The 20,029-nt window shown below is 41.2% G+C and overlaps 1 protein-coding gene across 1 annotated transcript in view; it reads left to right on the top strand.

The window, feature by feature from the left end:
• The window catches only part of CNTLN (centlein), a 302,717-nt gene that overhangs the window by 268,720 nt on the left and 13,968 nt on the right, over positions 1 to 20,029 (top strand). The window contains exon 25 of the mRNA XM_063455244.1: positions 10,731 to 10,919. Coding sequence (XP_063311314.1) covers positions 10,731 to 10,919 — 189 coding nt within the window. The remainder of the gene's footprint in view (positions 1 to 10,730; positions 10,920 to 20,029) is intronic.

Raw genomic sequence — 20,029 nt, 5'->3', positions numbered from 1 at the left:
TTCAGACCTCTTTTTAAAACTTTTTATATAGCTCAAATGTTATTTTTATATATGCTGACAATTCTATAGGTTGTTTTAAACTGCGGTTATTATGTTATAACATTGAAACACCAGCCTATCATTCGGAGTTATGCATGGTGCTTCCCATTAAATGTTGGACGGTATTGGTAGAAAAGCACACAGGGGAATCCAGTGACAAGTGATGGACTCACTCAGCAACCAAATTAATTCACTCAGACAGCCAGAAAAGGATGCCTTGGAAATCCAAACATTAAACCGCTTTTTAATATTATGATAATATTAAAGGGACACTATAGTCACCAGAACAACTACAGCTTATTGTATTTGTTCTGGTGACAATAGTCAGTCCCTGCAGGCTTTTTGTAGTAAACACTATCTTTTCAGAAAAAAAAAGCAGTGTTTACATTATGACCTAGGGACACCTCCAGTGGCCACTCCTTAGATGGCTACTGTATATGACTATGCATATGTATATGTAAATATATGCAACACTGTGATTAAGTGCAATGTTTGTATGAATGTGCTTTTTGTGTGAGTTTATCTCTTTTTGTGTTTAGGGCAAAATGGGGGGGGACAATTCTGGAAATGTAAACTGGGTATTTGGATAGGGTTAATTTACAGCAAGCATGTCAAACTTTTGGTCCACAATGGATATATTTGCGGCACACCTGCCCTGGGGCCACTTTGTGTTGTGGCTGTGACCAGCCTCAAGACTGGAAATATCTTTTGATATGATTCTTGTCTTCCCTCCCACGGCCAATCGCGTGCTCCCGCAGACCAGCCACTCCCCCTTCCTTCCTGTTTGCAATGCCAGAGGAGCATCTGGCCTGCTTGAGCAAAGAAAAGCAGGGCTGGAACTGGAGGACGGGTCGCTCATCTTAAGGTAGTGTGTTCCATTGGGTAGGGGAGTGTATTAATTTGAGGGAGGGAGAGGGCAGTGTATTAAATTGGGGGAGGGAAGTTGAGGCAGTGTATTAATTTGAGGGAGGGGGCAGTGTATGAATTTGGGGGAGGTAGGGATGCAGTGTATTACAGTGGAGGGAGGGGAGCAGTGTATTAATCTGGGGGAAGGAGGGGCAGTGTATTAATATGGGGGAAGGAGGGGACAGTGTATTAATATGGGGGAAGGAGGGGACAGTGTGTTCGAGTAGAGGGAGGGGGGGCAGTGTATTAAGTTGGGGGTAGGGTAGTGTAAAAATTGGGGAACGGAGTGGGGCAGTGTATTAAATTGGGGGAGGGAAGGGGGCAATGTACTAAATTGGGGAGGGGGGCAGTGTATTAATTTGAGGGAGGCGGCAGTGTGTGAATTTGGGGGAGGTAGGGAAGCAGTGTATTAGAGTGGAGGGAGGGGGAAGTGTATTAATCTGGGGGGAGGAGGGGCAGTGTATTAATATGGAGGAAGGAGGGGACAGTGTATTAATATGGGGGAAGGAAGGGACAGTGTATTAATATGGGGGAAGGAGGGGACAGTGTATTAATATGGGGGAAGGAGGGGACAGTGTATTAATATGGGGGAAGGAGGGGACAGTGTATTAATATGGGGGAAGGAGGGGACAGTGTATTAATATGGGGGAAGGAGGGGACAGTGTATTAATATGGGGGAAGGAGGGGACAGTTTATTAATATGGGGGAAGGAGGGGACAGTGTATTAATATGGGGGAAGGAGGGGACAGTGTATTAGAGTGGAGGGAGGGAGTGTATTAAGTTGGGGTAGGGCAGTGTAAAAATTGAGGAAGGGAGGGGGGCAGTGTATTAAATTGGGGGAGGGAAGGGGGGAAATGTACTAAATTGGGGAGGGGGCAGTGTATGAATTTGGGGGAGGTAGGGAAGCAGTGTATTAGAGTGGAGGGAGGGGGGCAGTGTATTAATTTGGGGGAGGGGAAGGGGCAGTGTATTAAGTTGGGAGTGGGGCAGTGTATTAAGTTGGGAGTAGGGCAGTGTAAAAATTGGGGAAGATAGGGGGGCAGTGTATTAAATTGAGAGTAGGGCAGTGTATAAAATTTGGGAAGGGAGTGGGGCAGTGTATTAAATTGGGGGAGGGATGGCAGTGTATGAAATTAGAGTGCTGGGTCAGTGTATTCAATTTGAGTGGTGGGAGGAGGGGCAGTGTATAAGAGTGGAGGGAGGGGGGGCAGTGTATTGGATTTCAGGGCAATATATTGGATTTGTGGGCAGTGTATTAGAATGGGGGAGGGGCAATGTATTAGAATGGGGGAAGGAGGGGCAATGTATTAGCTTGGGTTTGCATGGAGGCACTGAACGCTCCCCATGGAGATGCTGTTTGGCCGCACAGCTTTTTGCCACACATGCACAATAGCCTTACAATGCTTTTCAGTGGGAAAGAATTGATGATCGCAGCCAAAATTAAGACACACTCATAGGACTTCAAAATCAACAAGATAACGTAATTTGTTTTTTACAGCTGTGCAACAGCATGCATTCACCATTTTAGTCCTATTACAAAACTTTTCTTAATATGTCAAGGTAGTTGGACGGAAACATTGGTTATATGCAAATGTACTTTTTCTTAAAATAAATTTGTTCTTTTGTTTACGTTGAAGCCCTACAAGCTTGAGGACTTCCAGTGTCAGGCAACTTTTTTATACTGTACGTTTCTAATTTTTTTGTTGCCCACATAAACTTAAACCTTGTTTATTTGCCCGTGTTAGCCTTTGAGTTTGACATGCTTGATTTACAGGGTAGTATGCTGTACCAATTTAAGAGTGAAGGTAAATTGCAGGTCAGTCTATATGTATATGGATTCTGATTTGGGAGGGTAGTTAATATTTATGGTTATGGTGGGGAACAATTGTGATTGAAAACCCCTTCCACCCGAAGTTTGTGAATAGTTAATACAATGTTAAACAAAAATCTGCACACCAGTCAAGCCATAAGACTTGCTTTTCCCACATAAATAACAAATCTGCAGTGATGTTACTACCGCAAAGGATTCTGGGTGGGCATATGCAAATTAGTTTAACAAAGAATCACATTTTTGTCTCATTCCATTCTAAACATGGATTCCTTTGAGCCTGTGTTTGCTGTATACAACAGCTTTGAAACACAACTTAGGAAAAGATGCAAAGCTAGTAAACCACTCATGGACAGCTGTTTCATTGTTAATGCAAGTCATCAGCATGAGATTGGTTACTGGTATGCTTAACATTGTATTAACTATATATATTATTATTTATATTTATTATTTATTTTTATTTTTTTATTATTTTTATATATATATATGTATTTGGGGGGAAATCATTTTACAGTTTGATACATTTTAAATGTTGGGTATGGAGGGGCTTAATTAGCAGGTTAATGTTGGGCAAAAGGAGATAATTGGTAGGTGTAAGAGTGAATAGTGTAAATGAGGAGAAACAGTACTCATGAGTGTATGATAGAGCTCCACAGTAATATGTAGTGCTCCAGTGTATTACAGAGCTCCACAGTAATATACATTACAAATGAGTGTATTGAAGAGATCTGCAGTAATATGTAGTGCATTATTTATTTTAACATTCTCCCAACTGATGCCCACGGGAGGGGTGGGGGAAGACATCCATTGTTTTAACAGATTTCATCCCAGTGGTTGCCCAATTGCTTGTTTTAAACATTTAGCAGCAGGGCCGGACTGGGGATACAAAGCAGCCCTGGAAAAAAAAAATCTATGCCAGCCCCATAAGTCATTGCGCCATATATTGTCGCAATATATATATATATATATATATATATATATATATATATATTGCTTTTTCTAATATAATATATTGGTCCTTTCAGAGTAAAACATTTAATTATACAGTAAGCATACTCAAAAGCAGACACAGACAATCTCACTGACACACACAAGCTCATTGATACACAGCCTCATAGACAAACAATTTCACTAATATACATAAGCTCATTGACATAAAAACACAAGCTCACTCACTAGCAGGCACACACACACACACATACACATGCAAGCAAGCTCACTAGCAGGCGCACACACACACAGCTTAATGTAGTGGTTCTGGTGTCTATAGCCTGTCCCTGCAGGCTTTTGAATGTAAACACTGACTTTGTAGAGAAAAGGCAGTGTTTACATTGCTTCCTAGTGACACCTCTAGTGACAGACACTCAGACGGTCACTAGAGGCGCTTCCTGTGTCAGTGCGGATTGGCTGAGATCATCAAGCTTGATGATCTCAGTCATAGAGGCAGAGACCAGCACGACGTTGGAAAAAAAAAAAGGTGAGTAAAACACTATTTTTAAAAACACACACAGACACCACGACTGACACACACACACACACACACACCACGACTGACACACACACACACACACCATGACAGACAAAGACACACACACACACCATGACAGACAAAGCCACACACACACACACACCATGACAGACACACACACATACCATGACAGACACACACCCCATGATACAGACACACCGTGACACAGACGACGGACAGACACACAACATGACACATACAGACACACACACACAGCGTAACACAGACAGACACACACACAGCATGACACAGACATACACACAGCATGACACAGACAGACACACACACACAGCATGACACAGACAGACACACACACACTGCATGGCACAGACAGACACACAGCATGACACAGACAGACACACACACACCATGACAGACACACACACACACACACCATGACAGACACACACCATGATACAGACACAGCATGACACAGACAGACACACAGCATGATACAGACACACACACACAGCATGACACAGACATACACACAGCATGATACAGACACACACACACAGCATGACACAGACAGATACACAGCATGACACAGACAGACACACAGCATGACACAGACAGACACACAGCATGCCACAGACAGATACACAGCATGACACAGACAGATACACAGCATGACACAGACACACACACACAGCATGACGCAGACACATACACACACCATGACAGACAGACACACACACAGCATGGAACACACACACACACACAGCATGACACACACACACACACACTCCCACTGACATACATATTTTTTAGTACCTGTGGGTGGGCAGACTGGTAGCTGTGCTGGCGGCCGCAGGGAGAACTTGAAAGGCGTCCGCAGGGGAAGCTCTTCATGAGGCCGGGAGCAGGCTCTTCTGTGGGAGCAGGCTGTTCTGTCTCTGCTCCCCCTCCCTCGCGCGCAGCTTAATGAGACCGGAGCCGGAATATGACGTCATATTCCGGCCCCGGTCTCTTTCTAGCGCGCGAGGGAGGGGGAGCAGAGACACAACAGCCTGCTTCCCCAGAAGAGCCTGCTCCCGGCCTCATGAAGAGCTTCCCCTGCGGCCGCCTTTCAAGTTCTCCCTGCGGCCGCAGGTCACCCCGGCCCCAGGTGCCGACGGCCCACCGGGAAATTTCCCGGTATCCCAGTGGGCCAGTCCGGCCCTGTTTAGCAGATATGCTCTAACCCAGGGGTGGGCAATCTGCGGCCCTCTAGATGTTTTAGACTACATCTCCCTTGATGCTTTGCTAGCATTATGTCCCTAAGAGCATTATGGGAGATGTAGTCCAAAACATCTGGATGGCTGCAGATTGCCCACCCCTGCCCTAACCTAACACATTGTCTTATTGACCACTTTAGGGTTTATTTCTTTATTTCCAACCACCACATAATTAACCCTTGCGCTGTTGATAGTTTTGAACTATTTGCCTGCTTGCTGCAAGTGGCCATCGTATAAAAAAGAAAAAAAATTGTAGAGCTAATAAATATTATGCTCTGAGTCTTAGATACCTTCAGACATCGATGTGGGTGGGGGATCGCTGCAGATTCCCTTTGACCGACTCAAATTGGCTTTAGAAAATATGGGAACAGTCAAAATTTGATCAAGTGGTCACTGAAATACTCATGGTGCTTAGAGTAACCCTTTAAGGGAGGATTATCATTGCCTTAGACATCCTCCTGGTTTGGTGAGAGCTCTTTGCAGCTGAAAAGCCTGGTGTTTCGCAGTAAATGTTTAGTAGTTTATTTCTATATAATGCAGTATTAATGTATTATAAAGAAGGCCAACACCAGGTTGGATTAATACTTTAAAGGACCATTCCAGACGCCTAAAGCTTTTGTGACTAGTTTGTAATCCATGTTATATATATATTTTTTATTATTTTACAAAAAGTTCAGATTTCAATATATATTGGTCTCCTGCTTTCAATCAGAAAACTGTTACTGGTTTGGTTAGCTCAGTGGAGCTAAACTCAAGTGGCAACATTTGGTTAGACCGCCTGTCTTGCAAAGACTTCTCATTGAGCTGCATTGGGAAGTCTGTGATTGGGCAGCCATTTGGAAGCTTTGGAAGAAGAGGAGAACTAGCAAAGGCGCCATACAGCAGATCTGCAGCTTTTGCGAGTTGTTTCACTATATCCCCAATGAAACAAAATCTGCAATATATGCATGCATGTTTTCATTGGGGCTATATGTACTAGATTATTATTATTATTATTATAATTATTATTGGCATTTATATAGCTTATTCCAGAGAGCTTTACAATATTGTATAGGGGGAAATTTAACATTAAATGAGACAATTTTAATATGTTAAAGGAACAATAGATTGAAGAGGACCCTACTCCAGCAAGCGTAAAATAAAAGTTTTTCAACTGGAGTGTACCTTTAACAATTATAACATTATACATTTGTTATACATTTGATATAATAATTTATATATAATAACATTATAAGCCTTCCCTATAAGTTCATAACCTTTTCTTAAATCCACTCATTGTACAGTATCAAAGTATTTAACCTGGAACTGTTATATTAGCTCTACTCTTATTTCCAAGGTATGTCCTGGGGTCTAGATGTTGGATGCCTAGATGTTATAATTTCAAAATTAATGGTACTTACTTAATCAGCCTGAGGAGATTGAAAGTCAGCGTTTATCAGGAATTGAACATTTCTGTGTTTTTATGATAGATGTAATTAAGAATAGTGTGTTGAGACAGAAAGATGTGCATACCTACATAGATATGTCAGACAAGGCAGTGTAATGTACCGTATATACTCGAGTATAAGCCGAGGCCCCTAATTTTACCCCAAAAAACTGGGAAAACTTATTGACTTGAGTATAAGACTAGGGTGGGAAATGCAGCAGCTACTGGCACATTTCTAAATAAAATTAGATCCTAAAAAAATTATATTAATTGAATATGTATTTACAGTGTGTGTATATAATGAATGCAGTGTGTGTGTGTGTGTATTGCAGAGCCTTGGTGGGGGGTGGGCATTTTTTTATTATTATTTGTTTTTTTAAATTATTATTATTTTATTATTATGTATACATTTTTTTTCGTCCCCCCTCCCTGCTTGATACATGGCAGGGAGGGGGGGGCTCTCACTCCCTGGTGGTCCAGTGGCATTGGCAGTTCAGTGGAGGGGGGCTGCAGAGAGCGTTTACTTACCTCTCCTGCAGCTCCTGTCAGCTCCCTTCTCCTCTGCGCCGGTCCGGTCAGCTTCCCTGTCAGCTCACAGTGTAAGTCTCGCAAGACTTACACTGGGAGCTGACAGGGGAGCTGACCGGACCGGCGCGGAGGAGAAGGGAGCTGACAGGAGCTGCAGGAGAGGTAAGTAAGAGCTCCCTGACAGCCCCCCTCCTACACAGCCCCTTTGTCTGTATTATGGCAATGTAAATTGCCATAATACAGACAATTGACTTGAGTATAAGTCGAATTGGGATTTTTCAGCACAAAAAATGTGCTGAAAAACTCGACTTGTACTCGAGTATATACGGTAGTTTATTGTAAATCTGACTTTGTCCTCATGAAATTCACAAAACAAGCCCACTTATGACTGTTTTACTTTTCATGCAAAACATACACATATTGTTTTACATTACACAATATCTTATTGATTTAAAGGAACACTATAGGGTCAGGAGCACAAACATGTATTGCTCACCCTATAGTGTTAAAACCACTATTTAGCCCTCCTGACCCTCCTTGCCTCCTATAGTAAAATCTTACTTGTATTCAAGTCTGCAGCTGCTGCCTCTGCCCCTGACCTGCCTGCTGTCTGATGACATCATCAGAAGTGGTGGTCTGTGCCAATCACAATACTTCCAAGTAGGATTGGCTGAGACTGTCAAGGAGGCAGATCAGGGACACGGCCAGCACAAGTCAAACACAGCCCTGGCCAATCAGCATCTCCTCATAGAGATGTATTGAATCAATGCATCTCTATGAGGAAAGTTCAGTGTCTGTATGCAGAGGGTGGAGACACTGAATGGCATTACAGCACAGTGTGCAGCACTGCCCCAGGAGGTACTTCTAGCAGCCATCTGTTGACTATAGTGACCCTTTAATAAAATATATATTTAATGCTTGGGAAAAATATATAATTTGCATGCTTTGTGTATTAGTTATTGCATAATTGAAGACTTTTTTAATGCGAAAACAATATCCAAAAGAAAATAATAAAAGCGCCATTGCGTGTAATCCAGAATAAATATCCAGTTACTGGAAAAAAACAGATAGGAGGAAAGGCTTTTTATATGTACTCCATATGCAGTAAGGAACAAACATTTTAATGAACTAAATCAATTTCTAATTGCAGTAACCCAGGATGATACTGTATACTTAGATATGTGCTCTATGTATATATGCATATGTACAATGGTTTGGTATCTAAGCTGGCCTTTTGTCAAAACTGAAAATAGTGAATCTCTCTGAAAGACTATATGAGATATGTAGTGTTTCACATTGAAACAGTGTACATATAGAGTGTAATCCCTCTGCTGCCTGTGGTGTTACTTCTCCTCTGTCAGTTTCATTGAGGTGTAATTAGATTTCCAGGTTGGCTTATGTCAATTCTGTGCATATTTCTATGCAAAAGCCAATTGTCATCACTGCCCACATGAGCTTTCTTGTTGGCTGGCGGAAACCATTGAAAAACAGTTTACCCCATCACTGGGAAAAGGTTTCAGGGTACTACTGGCATCATAACCCCTGCAGCAGGTTGTAGTGTTTATGATGCATGTAGTAACTCTTTAATATGACATCCTAATGTTTAGACAAAAGTGTATTATCTTTTTAAACAAGGCTGGACAAACAAAATAAAACATCCACAAAAATTATAAAAAACAGGTAAACATTGAAAGCGGTACCCAAAGCACCATGACTAAACCAAAACAGTTCATGCTAATGGTTATAGTAGTGGCTATGTAGTCTATAAGCGTCATACCTGTTTTTCTTTCAAATCATTTTTCAGCAGTTTGTGAAATACTGAGACTCTTCAAAGTTGCCAAAATGGTACATTTGCTTGGCCCACTTTGGACCACAATGATACATTGAAGGGAATAGACCAATATCACCATAGCCACCCATGTCATGTTTCTTACAGTGCCCCCTTAATAGTGGATACTCTATTAATATTTAGTGTACTATTTAGAAACGGCATTTAAAATATTTTACATTGTTTATTGCACACCACGGATTGTTTAACAAATTGCAAATTCTGTTTATCCTCATCAGTCCCTGAAATTTGGCAATTTAAGTAAGAATGCATTAATTTCAGTTCCATGTTTATTAACTTTGTAAAACATTTTTTTTTCCTTCATCCAACCTTCTTTGTCGGGGCACCTGAACATTTAAGGCAGATTTACTCTGTCTGCAATTCCTATGGATTCTCTTTACAGTTGTCCACCCAGCTAACTTGTTAACAGTGTGCACGGCTGTAACATGAACGACCCTGTCCCTCTCACCAGCCCTCATTTAGTTACATTTACCTGTCATGCACACTGTCACATACTCCCAACTTGCTGTATCACATCACCTAGTCTCATACCTCCGTATTGTCACATACAGGCATCCACCTAGTCACATTCACCCCACACATAGAATTACAAGTGTTTACCAAAGGAGTGATATAAAGCCACCCAGGCACATGCTTACCCATAGCCGCAGTCACCAACCCCACACATTACCATCATCCACCTCTCTGTTCACATACCCCCTTTACAAGCCCACTCAGTCATATAGCTCCTTGCACACCACAACCTCTATTTATCTAGCAGAGCAATCAAATTAATAAACCCAACTACACAGGCTCTCATTTGAAAATGATACACATGTACACATACACTAATTACGTATACAGTCACATACACACATTTGTAAGAAATATGCACCTTCAATTAGTTTAATATATTGGGAATGAGAATGTGTTACACCAAAATCTGTAGTGTTATTGCTAATCATCACTACAAGTGACTCCATTTCCCTAGATTTTGGTGACTACGTTTGATGTTCTTTATTGTGAAAGGTGTGGGGACATGTAAAATAAGCAGACGTATAAAGAGTTGAACAAAGATGCGAGGCTAAATAGAAAAAGAAAGAAAGAAAAACAGCACTTCTGTTTTCAGTGTTATTTCTTTTCCTTACAAAGCCTCTGATGGGCTCAAGCACACTTTAGCATCTGCAAAGAAATGCAATGTGAGTGAATGCACTCATGCATTCTTTGAATAGTGCCCTATCCATACAAACTGAGAATTTTCGGAAAATAAAGGCACAACAGTAGATAACGTTTAGTTAGTCACTAATGACAATTTCTCTCAAAATATTCATTAGTAGTTCAATGACATTATAACTCTTAAATGTGTTTTATCATTGTTTGTTTTGTATATTAGCTGCCTATTTAATTTAGTGCTTTACTTTTCTTTTCAGAATTTAGCAAAGACATTGCAGGTAAACATATGCGACGTTCGAAATAAAATCAGACAATCCAGGATGCTACAAGAATCCGAGAGTGGTCCATCGAGGAAATCTGTTCACAGAGCCCAGTTACTGGCAGCTTCCATTCTTAATATCTCTACCACTGACATAGATGAGATGTTAGAGGTGCAGGATGAAGAGGTACGAATTCAGTGGAAATGTTCGTGTGTGTCTTCGACAGAATGAGTAATTCTGAGTATGGTGCTTTGTAGAAATTTGTTACTGCATTGATTCATTTAATACTACAAATGTCATGACTATCTCTGCTCCACTCTCTGAGTCTCCACTGGAATTTTTTTAAATGTTCATTTATTAAGTATTTTTATTCGAATTTGCTGCAGAGAGACCAATATTCAGTTTGAGTGGTTAAAGGAGAAAGTGATAAAGGAGAAGTTTAAGGATGTGTTTATGTTTAGAGATGACCGTTTGACTTTGCGATATATTTTCAGTTGTAGCAAATATATACAAAATACATCTTGCAGCTGGTAATTAAAAAGTTAACATGGAACCTTAACCCAGTTGATTGAGTGAGATGCAGTAGTCTTTGTAGAAGAATCTTTGAAATCCTTTAAACTGACATATCTTCTTTGTATGAAGGATAGCTATGAATACCTGCCTACTACCACATTTAATGTTGAATGTATGTAGTATGTTTGTTTGATAAAATAAGTAGTATCTATGAAACAATATGTGATACTCATATGAAAATATGGCATGTGATTATTGGTATTGTCCTATTACGATGTGTAGGGAGTAGTCCGTTTTAAGAGTATTATTGCAAATTCAAAATTCTCTTGCTATGAATTATAAGCACATCTGGAAATTAAAATGATATTTTCTTCCATACCAGCCAGTAGCCACACAGATCGTTTACTTTAGTGTAATTTTTACAAAGAGTAGGATGCAAGCATCAAGACCACATAAGTCCTTTTTTTTAAGACATATTACCTTTCCTAAAACTGTCTGAAACAGTTGTTTTGTTTGGCACGGAGCCAGATAACGCAATTGCATTATTACAACTGACAGATCTACTATATATTTGGTTACTAAGTGATGCTATTTAGTAATGACGTTTGACGTCTTTAAATTGTATCCATAAAGTCTTCATATGTCTGCTAAAATAGTACTTAAATACGTTCAAATATCATTAATAATTTGACATAATAATCATCCTCTACTTTTATTGTAATTTATATTTTGAAATAGATCTTATCAAGAATTCTCTAAATGTGGTCTTTAAAGGAACAGTCACATTATTCTTATAATGAAAAAATAAACCATTCTGTAATTCACTTTATTTTAATAACTATCTTCTAAAGGTTTATGTGTGGTGTTTTTGACAGAAAATACCCTCTTGCATTAAAGCCGCACAATATTTATCCCCATTCTGTCTTTTGAAATCCAAGATTCTGCATCTGTATCAGCCCTCCATAATGTCATATCCACTGTACAGTAGAAAATGGTGGATTTTACATGCTGTTACTAACACAATGATCACTTAGTGGTGAAAACATACTGCTACTATTACTACAGTCTGTCTCTTGGATTGTTAGGTTTAATTAAGCAGGTATAGTGTACAGATCCTGCCCCTGTAGTCTAATTGTTCAGTTCACTGCCATTTACAAGTTAAATAACTTTTGTTTCTGTTTCCCTGACTATGACTTTAACAGCTTGCATGAAAAAAATGGTTTTCTTTTCAATCACATGTAACTTATTTATAGTGGAAAATGTATAAATACTTACCGTAATTTTCTTTTCCTGGCTATTATTCATGGCAGCATATACATCATCATGGGTTAGCTCCGACCCCTTACAGCCGATAGGACAGGAAAAACTCCAAAGATTTTAAAAGGTGGCCCCATTCCTAAGGTACTCAGTCAGTAACAAACTCTACCGTAGATAAATAGAGACATTGATGGGTGGGTAGTATATGCTGCCATGAATAATAGCCAGGAAAAGAAAATTACAGTAAGTATGAATACATTTTCCACTTTCCTGGCTAGTCATGGCAGCATATACATTATGGCAATACCCAAGCTGACAAATGGAGGGACAGAAACGTAAATAAATGCCAATCAAATAATCAGAACAATTCAACATAGATTAGAAGAATGATCTGAGTTAAGTTCTTGACATAGAAACATAGAATGTGACAGCAGATAAGAACCATTCGGCCCATCTAGTCTGCCCAGTTTTCTAAATACTTTCATTAGTCCCTGGCCTTATCTTATAGTTAGGATAGCCTTATGCCTATCCCACGCATGCTTAAACTCCTTTACTGTGTTAACCTCCACCACTTCAGCTGGAACGCTATTCCATGCTCCCACTACCCTCTCAGCAAAGTAATACTTCCTCATATTATATTTAAACATTTGCCCCTCTAATTTAAGACTTTGTCCTCTTGTTGTGGTCGTTTTTCTTCTTTTAAATATAGTCTCCTCCTTTACTGTGTTGATCCCTTTATGTCTTTAAATGTTTCTATCATATCCCCCGTCTCGTCTTTCCTCCAAGCTATACATGTTAAGTTCCTTTAACCTTTCCTTGTAAGTTTTATCCTGCAATCAATTAATCCGTTTAGTAGCCCTTCTCTGAACTCTCTAATGTATCAATATCCTTCTGGAGATACGGTCTCCAGTACTGCGTACAATACTCCAAGTGAGGTCTCCACCAGCGTTCTGTACAATGGCATGAGCACTTCCCTCTTTCACAAGGTCTGTGGATAAAGGAAGGCACAATATTACAATTCAATTGTATGTTATTACAAGTATTTTTTAGGGCTCTTTAATTTTAGATCTAGATTTAATGGCCAGGTCCAGAAGTATTTTTCTAGATTTTAGGAATGGCAACTATGTCCCGACGTATCCTCAGGGTTGACTCAGATTTGACTGATACCCTACGTAGATTTGATGGCCAGGTACAGAAGTATTTTTAGAGATTTTAGGACCAGAATGCTCAAGGACACTGACTCAAATTTGGAATTTTAGTCTGATGTACATCGACTCTCCTATGATGAGTAAGATGAATCTGGAACCTCCAAGGGAAATTCCAGTAAGTCCAGACCTATTACAAGGTCCCTTGAAACACCAAGATCCTCAAGTTGATGCATGAGTCTCTATAAGTATAGGCATCCCTGAGACAGTCATTGAGATCCTCTTGCAGTCCTATAAATACTTTACAAAACTTGACATGCATTTGTCTGTTGGTCTCAAGAATATAGGTTGGGATTACTCCTCAATCAGGCCTAGAAAGGGTCTGAGTTATAACACTCTATAGGAGCACATATCTGCACTTTCCACATTGATGGGTGCCCATTGAACATTTAGCACCAGAGATCCTGCCTAAGGTGAAAGCTTATCAATGCCATTCTTTACCTGTACCTAAGGGTACCCAATTGAGCATTGGAGAACCTGGTGCTTTGCGTCATGCAAGCAGCAATCAAACTTAAGACTCCACTGAGGGTGTTGAAGCCAATATGTGACATACCACTGATCTTTCAGGCTCTGACTAAACCATCATTCAAACCTCTAGCAGGAGCTTCCATGATGTTAGCACAGAAAAATGCTTTTGCTAGTGGCTAGTACCTCAGCAAGGAGAATGTGTGAACTCCAGGCTTGGTCCTGTGAACCCCCATTCACTAATTTTCAACAGGATTTGGTTGTCTTGCATTTGGCACCAGAGATCATGCCTAAGGGAAAAGCTTATTAATGCCATTCTCTACCTTTACCGAAGGGTATCGGGACACCCTCCACTCATGTTGTTGCAGCATCGTGGGCTTCCATGGCAATGGTTTCTGCTGACACATTTGGACCTCTTTAGACACGTTTGTCCGGCATTTTATACTGGGCGTTAAAGCAGTCAATGACGCGCAATTTGGAAGTAAGCCTTACTTCAGTAGTGGGGAAAGTAATGGAAACCATGTTAAAGGATAATATTGTTGAACATCTAATATCACATGGATCTCAAGATCAGAGACAACATGGGTTTACTTCAGGGAGATCATGCCAAACTAATCTTACTGATTTTTTTTGATTGGGTAACAAAAATAATAGATCAAGATGGTGCAGTAGACATTGCTTACCTAGATTTCAGTAAGGCGTTTGACACTGTTGCACATAGAAGGCTTATCAATAAACTGCAATCTTTAAGTCTGGATTCCAATATTGTTGAATGGGTAAGGCAGTGGCTGAGTGACAGGCAACAGAGGGTTGTAGTCAATGGAGTATATTCGAAGCATGGGCTTGTCACCAGTGGGGTACTTCAGGGATCTGTACTTGAACCAATTCTCTTTAATATTTTATTAGTGATATTGCAGAAGGTCTTGATGGTAAGATATGTCTTTTTGCTGATGATACTAAGATATGTAACAGGAGGGATAAACCAAATGGCAAATGATTTAGGTAAACTAGAAAAATGGTCAGAGTTGTGGCAACTGACATTTAATGTGGATAAGTGCAAGATAATGCATCTTGGACGTAAAAAACCAAGGGCAAAGTTCAGAATATTTGATAAAGTCCTAACCTCAACATCTGCGGAAAGGGATTTAGGGGTAATTATTTCTGATGACTTAAAGGTAGGCAGACAATGTAATAGAGCAGCAGGAAATGCTAGCAGAATGCTTGGTTGTATAGGGAGAGATATTAGCAGTAGAAATAATTTCCTTATCTCTATATATCTCAAGAATGCTTGAATATACTCCATTGACTACAACCCTCTGTTGCCTGTCACTCAGCCACTGCCTTACCCATTCAACAATATTGGAATCCAGACTTATTGATAAGCCTTCTATGTGCAACAGTGTCAAACGCCTTACTGAAATCTAGGTAAGCAATGTCTACTGCACCATCTTGATCTATTATTTTAGTTACCCAATCAAAAAAAATCAGTAAGATTAGTTTGGCATGATCTCCCTGAAGTAAACCAATGTTGTCTATGATCTTGAAATCCATGTGATTTTAGATGTTCAACAATATTATCCTTTAACATGGTTTCCATTACTTTCCCCACTACTGAAGTAAGGCTTACTTCCAAATTGCGCGTCATTGACTGCTTCAAAACCCTCAGTGGAGTCTTAAGTTTGATTGCTGCTTGCATGACGCAAAGCACCAGGTTCTCAAATGCTCAATGGGTACCCTTAGGCACAGGTAAAGAATGGCATTGATAAGCTTTCACCTTAGGCAGGATCTCTGGTGCTAAATGTTCAATGGGCACCCATCAATGTGGAAAGTGCAGATATGTGCTCCTCTAGAGTGTTATAACTCAGACCTTTTCTAGGCCTGATTGAGGAGTAATCCCAACCTCTATTCTTGAGACCAACAGACAAATGAATGCCAAGTTTTGTAAAGTATTTATAGGACTGTAAGAGGATCTCAATGACTGTCTCAGGGATGCCTATACTTATAGAGACTCCTGCATCAACTTGAGGATCTCGGTGTTTCAAGGGACCTTGTAATAGCTCTGGACTTACTGGAATTTCCCTTGGAGGTTCCAGATTCATCTTACTCATCATAGGAACTTAGAGTCGACGTGGCCTTCCACTGACTCCTTTTGAATTACCTTTAGGAAAGTTAAAAATATGTACATCAGACTAAAATTCCAAATTTGAGTCAGTGTCCTTGAGCATTCTGGTCCTAAAATCTATAAAATTACTTCTGTACGGGGGCGTGGCCAACCAAGCGACTACACAGACGTCTAAGAGAGGAGCTCCGCTAAAACGGCTAAAAAAAGCGAAATAATATTAACAATCCCGCTCCCAAACTTTGTCACCCCACAGCCCCACACCGAGAGACAACCATGGGGCGAAAAAACAAAAAGAACAAACAGCCAGAGACCTCGAAAATGCCAGACATCAGGCTCTCGTTCAAGAGGCCGACTCCGCGCGCGCCAGCTAAGATGGCGCCGGAGGCTCAGAGCGATGAAGAGGCCTCAATGGAATCTAAGGACGAGCAAGAAGAACGAGCCTCCACCTCGGGAAGTAGCAGGTACTCGGAATCAGAGGCAGAGGGGGATTCGCTACCGGCGACACGGGGTGATATCAGAAACCTCCTGCAAGACTTCAGGAAGGTTTGGAAAGCAGACCTCAAAGAAGCCCAAGCAGATATGGGTAAACTCGCAACCAGGGTAACCGATCTAGAATCCAGGGAGGCGGCACGAGAAACTCGAGCACAGGCCACCCACGATCAGCTGGAGGCAATGAACACCCAGATCCAGAAACTCACCTGCATGGTGACCGTGCAGGAGTCCAGGCACAGACGCCGTAATGTCCGAGTCAGAGGGGTTCCTGAGCATATCGGGGGACCAGAACTACTACCCTTCCTGCAACGAATGTTGACAACCATGGGCATAAAGAGAGGGGAGAACAACCAGTTGCTGATGTCAGCGTTCAGGATACGCAAATCGGCATCGGCCCCCACGGAAGCCCCCCGAGACCTCATAGCGGTAACATCGGATGTGGCAGCAAGGTCTGCAATTATGGCATATTCCAGAGACACGGGCAACATCCACTTTGAGGGCAGCTCGATTACGATCTATGCAGATCTGCCGTTCGCGGTGCTGGCTGAGAAAAGGAAGCTGGCCCCAACTGCAAAACGCCTACGAGATGCACAAATTAAATACCGATGGGGGCTGGATGGAAAATTAGAGGTCCCAGGAGACAATGCAGTGACAACGCTGGATTCAACAGGGGACCCAGAAGCCTTCTTTCAAAGCCTGCACCAGTCAAGGCCACCACAGATGACCACACAGCTGACGGGAACAAGAGATCAGGGCACTCCTAGAGTCCCTGCCCACAGACTGCACAACTTTACACCGGGAGAACAGGCCCAACGCAGGAGAGGGGAGATAAAACGCCTAGCTCCGATATAGAGGACTTTGCTCACCTTACCTACCTTACAAGACACGTAACATCATAGTACAAGCAGTTCTACACATAGGGCCCATAGTCTGCACATCACACACTAGACCATCACCAGAATATTTAAGGCACCAGAGACCTGTCCCTCCTGATACCTCCGATGAAACTAGAGACACCATACCAAGTCTCATAAATACACTACAATGTCATGATGTATATATGTTTGGTAAATGTTATGTTCTACGAGACTCATTGAATGTTATAACCCATACAAGAAGGCACTGTAGTGTCGCGATATTAATACTCATATATTGGTAAAGTGTTTTATTGTACATAAAACTCCAATAAAATATAAATTAAAAAAAAAAAATTACTTCTGTACCTGGCCATCAAATCTACGTAGGGTATAAGTCAAATCTGTGTCAACCCTGAGGATACGTCGGGACATAGTTGCCATTCCTAAAATCTAGAAAAATACTTCTGGACCTGGCTATTAAATCTACGTAGGGTATCAGTCAAATCTGAGTCAACCCTGAGGATACGTCGGGACATAGTTGCCACCACCTTGTCCACAGTTATTTGGCCATTGTATTCTGAGCCCCTGGTTGTTCTTGTTTGCCCTGATCATCATGGGCTGTAATTCCCTCATCAATAAGTGGCTTTAAGACCCACCTTAACGATTCATATAGGATACAGTCGCATTGATATTTGAGCAAATTCAGACCCACTTGTTCTTCAGCAACCCTGTGAAGTGAAGAAGAGCCCTAAAAATTACTTGTAATAACATACAATTGAATTGTAATATTGTGCCTTCCCTTATCCACAGACCTTGTGTAACATGGTTCAAGCACTGTGCAACCAATCTTTGAAAACTGGAATCCGAGCTTATAATTGACCAATGAGGTTCTGTTCACTGGAAGCCCAGAGATATATTCTCTCTTTTCAGCTACCATGTAAGGTGCAACTCCACTGATGGTGACCGTCCTGAGATGCCATTGGGCCCATCTGACAAGTCTGATGGTGGAAGCCAGGATTCCTAGTAGTTGCATATACTTTCTTGCTGTTACCAAGCGAAAATGAAGAAACTTGAAGAGAAAACTTCTACAATCTGTAAAACTGTTCCTGAGATAGGGAAAAAGCAGAGCATAGAATTTTCCACTCAGAAATGTCAACATCTGAGCTGGTGTGAACCTGCTTTTTTTGATAATCATCAAGCAGCCAAACTTCAGGAGTCCTGAAAGAACTATTGCTGAAGATCTAGAGCTATTGAAATGTGATAGTAAGCATACTCTAGATATATAGAGATAAGGAAATTATCCTTCAAAAATGGTTGGAAGGATATGGATCTGATTGACTCCATCCCGAAGACTCTAACATTACGCTTTTTGTTGGCCCTTCTTAGGTCCAGTATAGGCTTCCATGTGCCTTTTCTTTCAGCACCAGAAGAGAGGCGAATATTGTACCTGGAACCGCTCTTGTTATGGGAAATCACCTCTTCGTCCAGAAGGCTTCTTACATATTCCTTCAGTGCTATACATTTTGATTAATCTGTGTGAATTCTCTTGTGTCTGAAGAAAAAACTCAAGTCTATATCCATCTGGACTATAGATACCACCCAAGTCTCCAGAATGTGATGAGCCCAGGTATGTCAGAAAAAAATAAGGCTCCTAGTATTGAAGGACAGACACAAGTTCATTGCTGAATAGCAAAATGGCTGCTTCATAGCTCTATTAGAACCTCGAAAGGCAGGTATTACCTCTGGAATATTCCCTGCAGGGTCAGTAACTTCATGTATCTCAGAAATGCTGGTCACTGGATGTTCTCCTACCTGACCATGAGGAGCTGGGATTCTTGGATCTTCAGTCCTGATGTACAAATACCTTGCAGCCCTCAACTGCCTTTTTAATGGATTAATCCAAAGCTTTCACAAACAGCAGCTCCCCTTCAAGTAGAATGGCGTAGAAGGCAGACTTGGAGGATGCGTCATCATCACAGAAGCAGAACCATAATGCTTTCCTAGCTGCTATAGATAAAGCCATTTGTTCGAGAGAATATCCTAGTTACATCTAGGGAAGCAGTCACTTGTAACCTGAAGCCTCCAGACTGCATCTTAAAGGACCACTATAGGCACCCAGACCACTTTAGCTCAATTAAATGGTCTGGGTGCCGGTCCCTCTAGTTTTAACCCTGCAGCTGTAAACATAGCAGTTTCACAGTGAGAAGACGCTGACATCCATAGGAAAGCATTGAGTAATGCTTTCCTATGGGCTGTTTGAATGCGCGCACTGTGTAGAGACTGGGGAGAGAGCTCGGTCGGCAGCATACATGGCCCCTGAACACCCAGGGAACCGGGAATAAATGTCCGGGTGCAAAAGTCAAAGTTTAAAGGCACCACTGTATA

This window comes from Pelobates fuscus, chromosome 5 (genome assembly GCF_036172605.1).
Source record: "Pelobates fuscus isolate aPelFus1 chromosome 5, aPelFus1.pri, whole genome shotgun sequence".
In the NCBI taxonomy this organism is placed as follows: Eukaryota; Metazoa; Chordata; class Amphibia; order Anura; family Pelobatidae; genus Pelobates; species Pelobates fuscus.
Note: the sequence above shows the minus strand (reverse complement) of the source record. Positions and strands in the feature narration are given on the sequence as shown.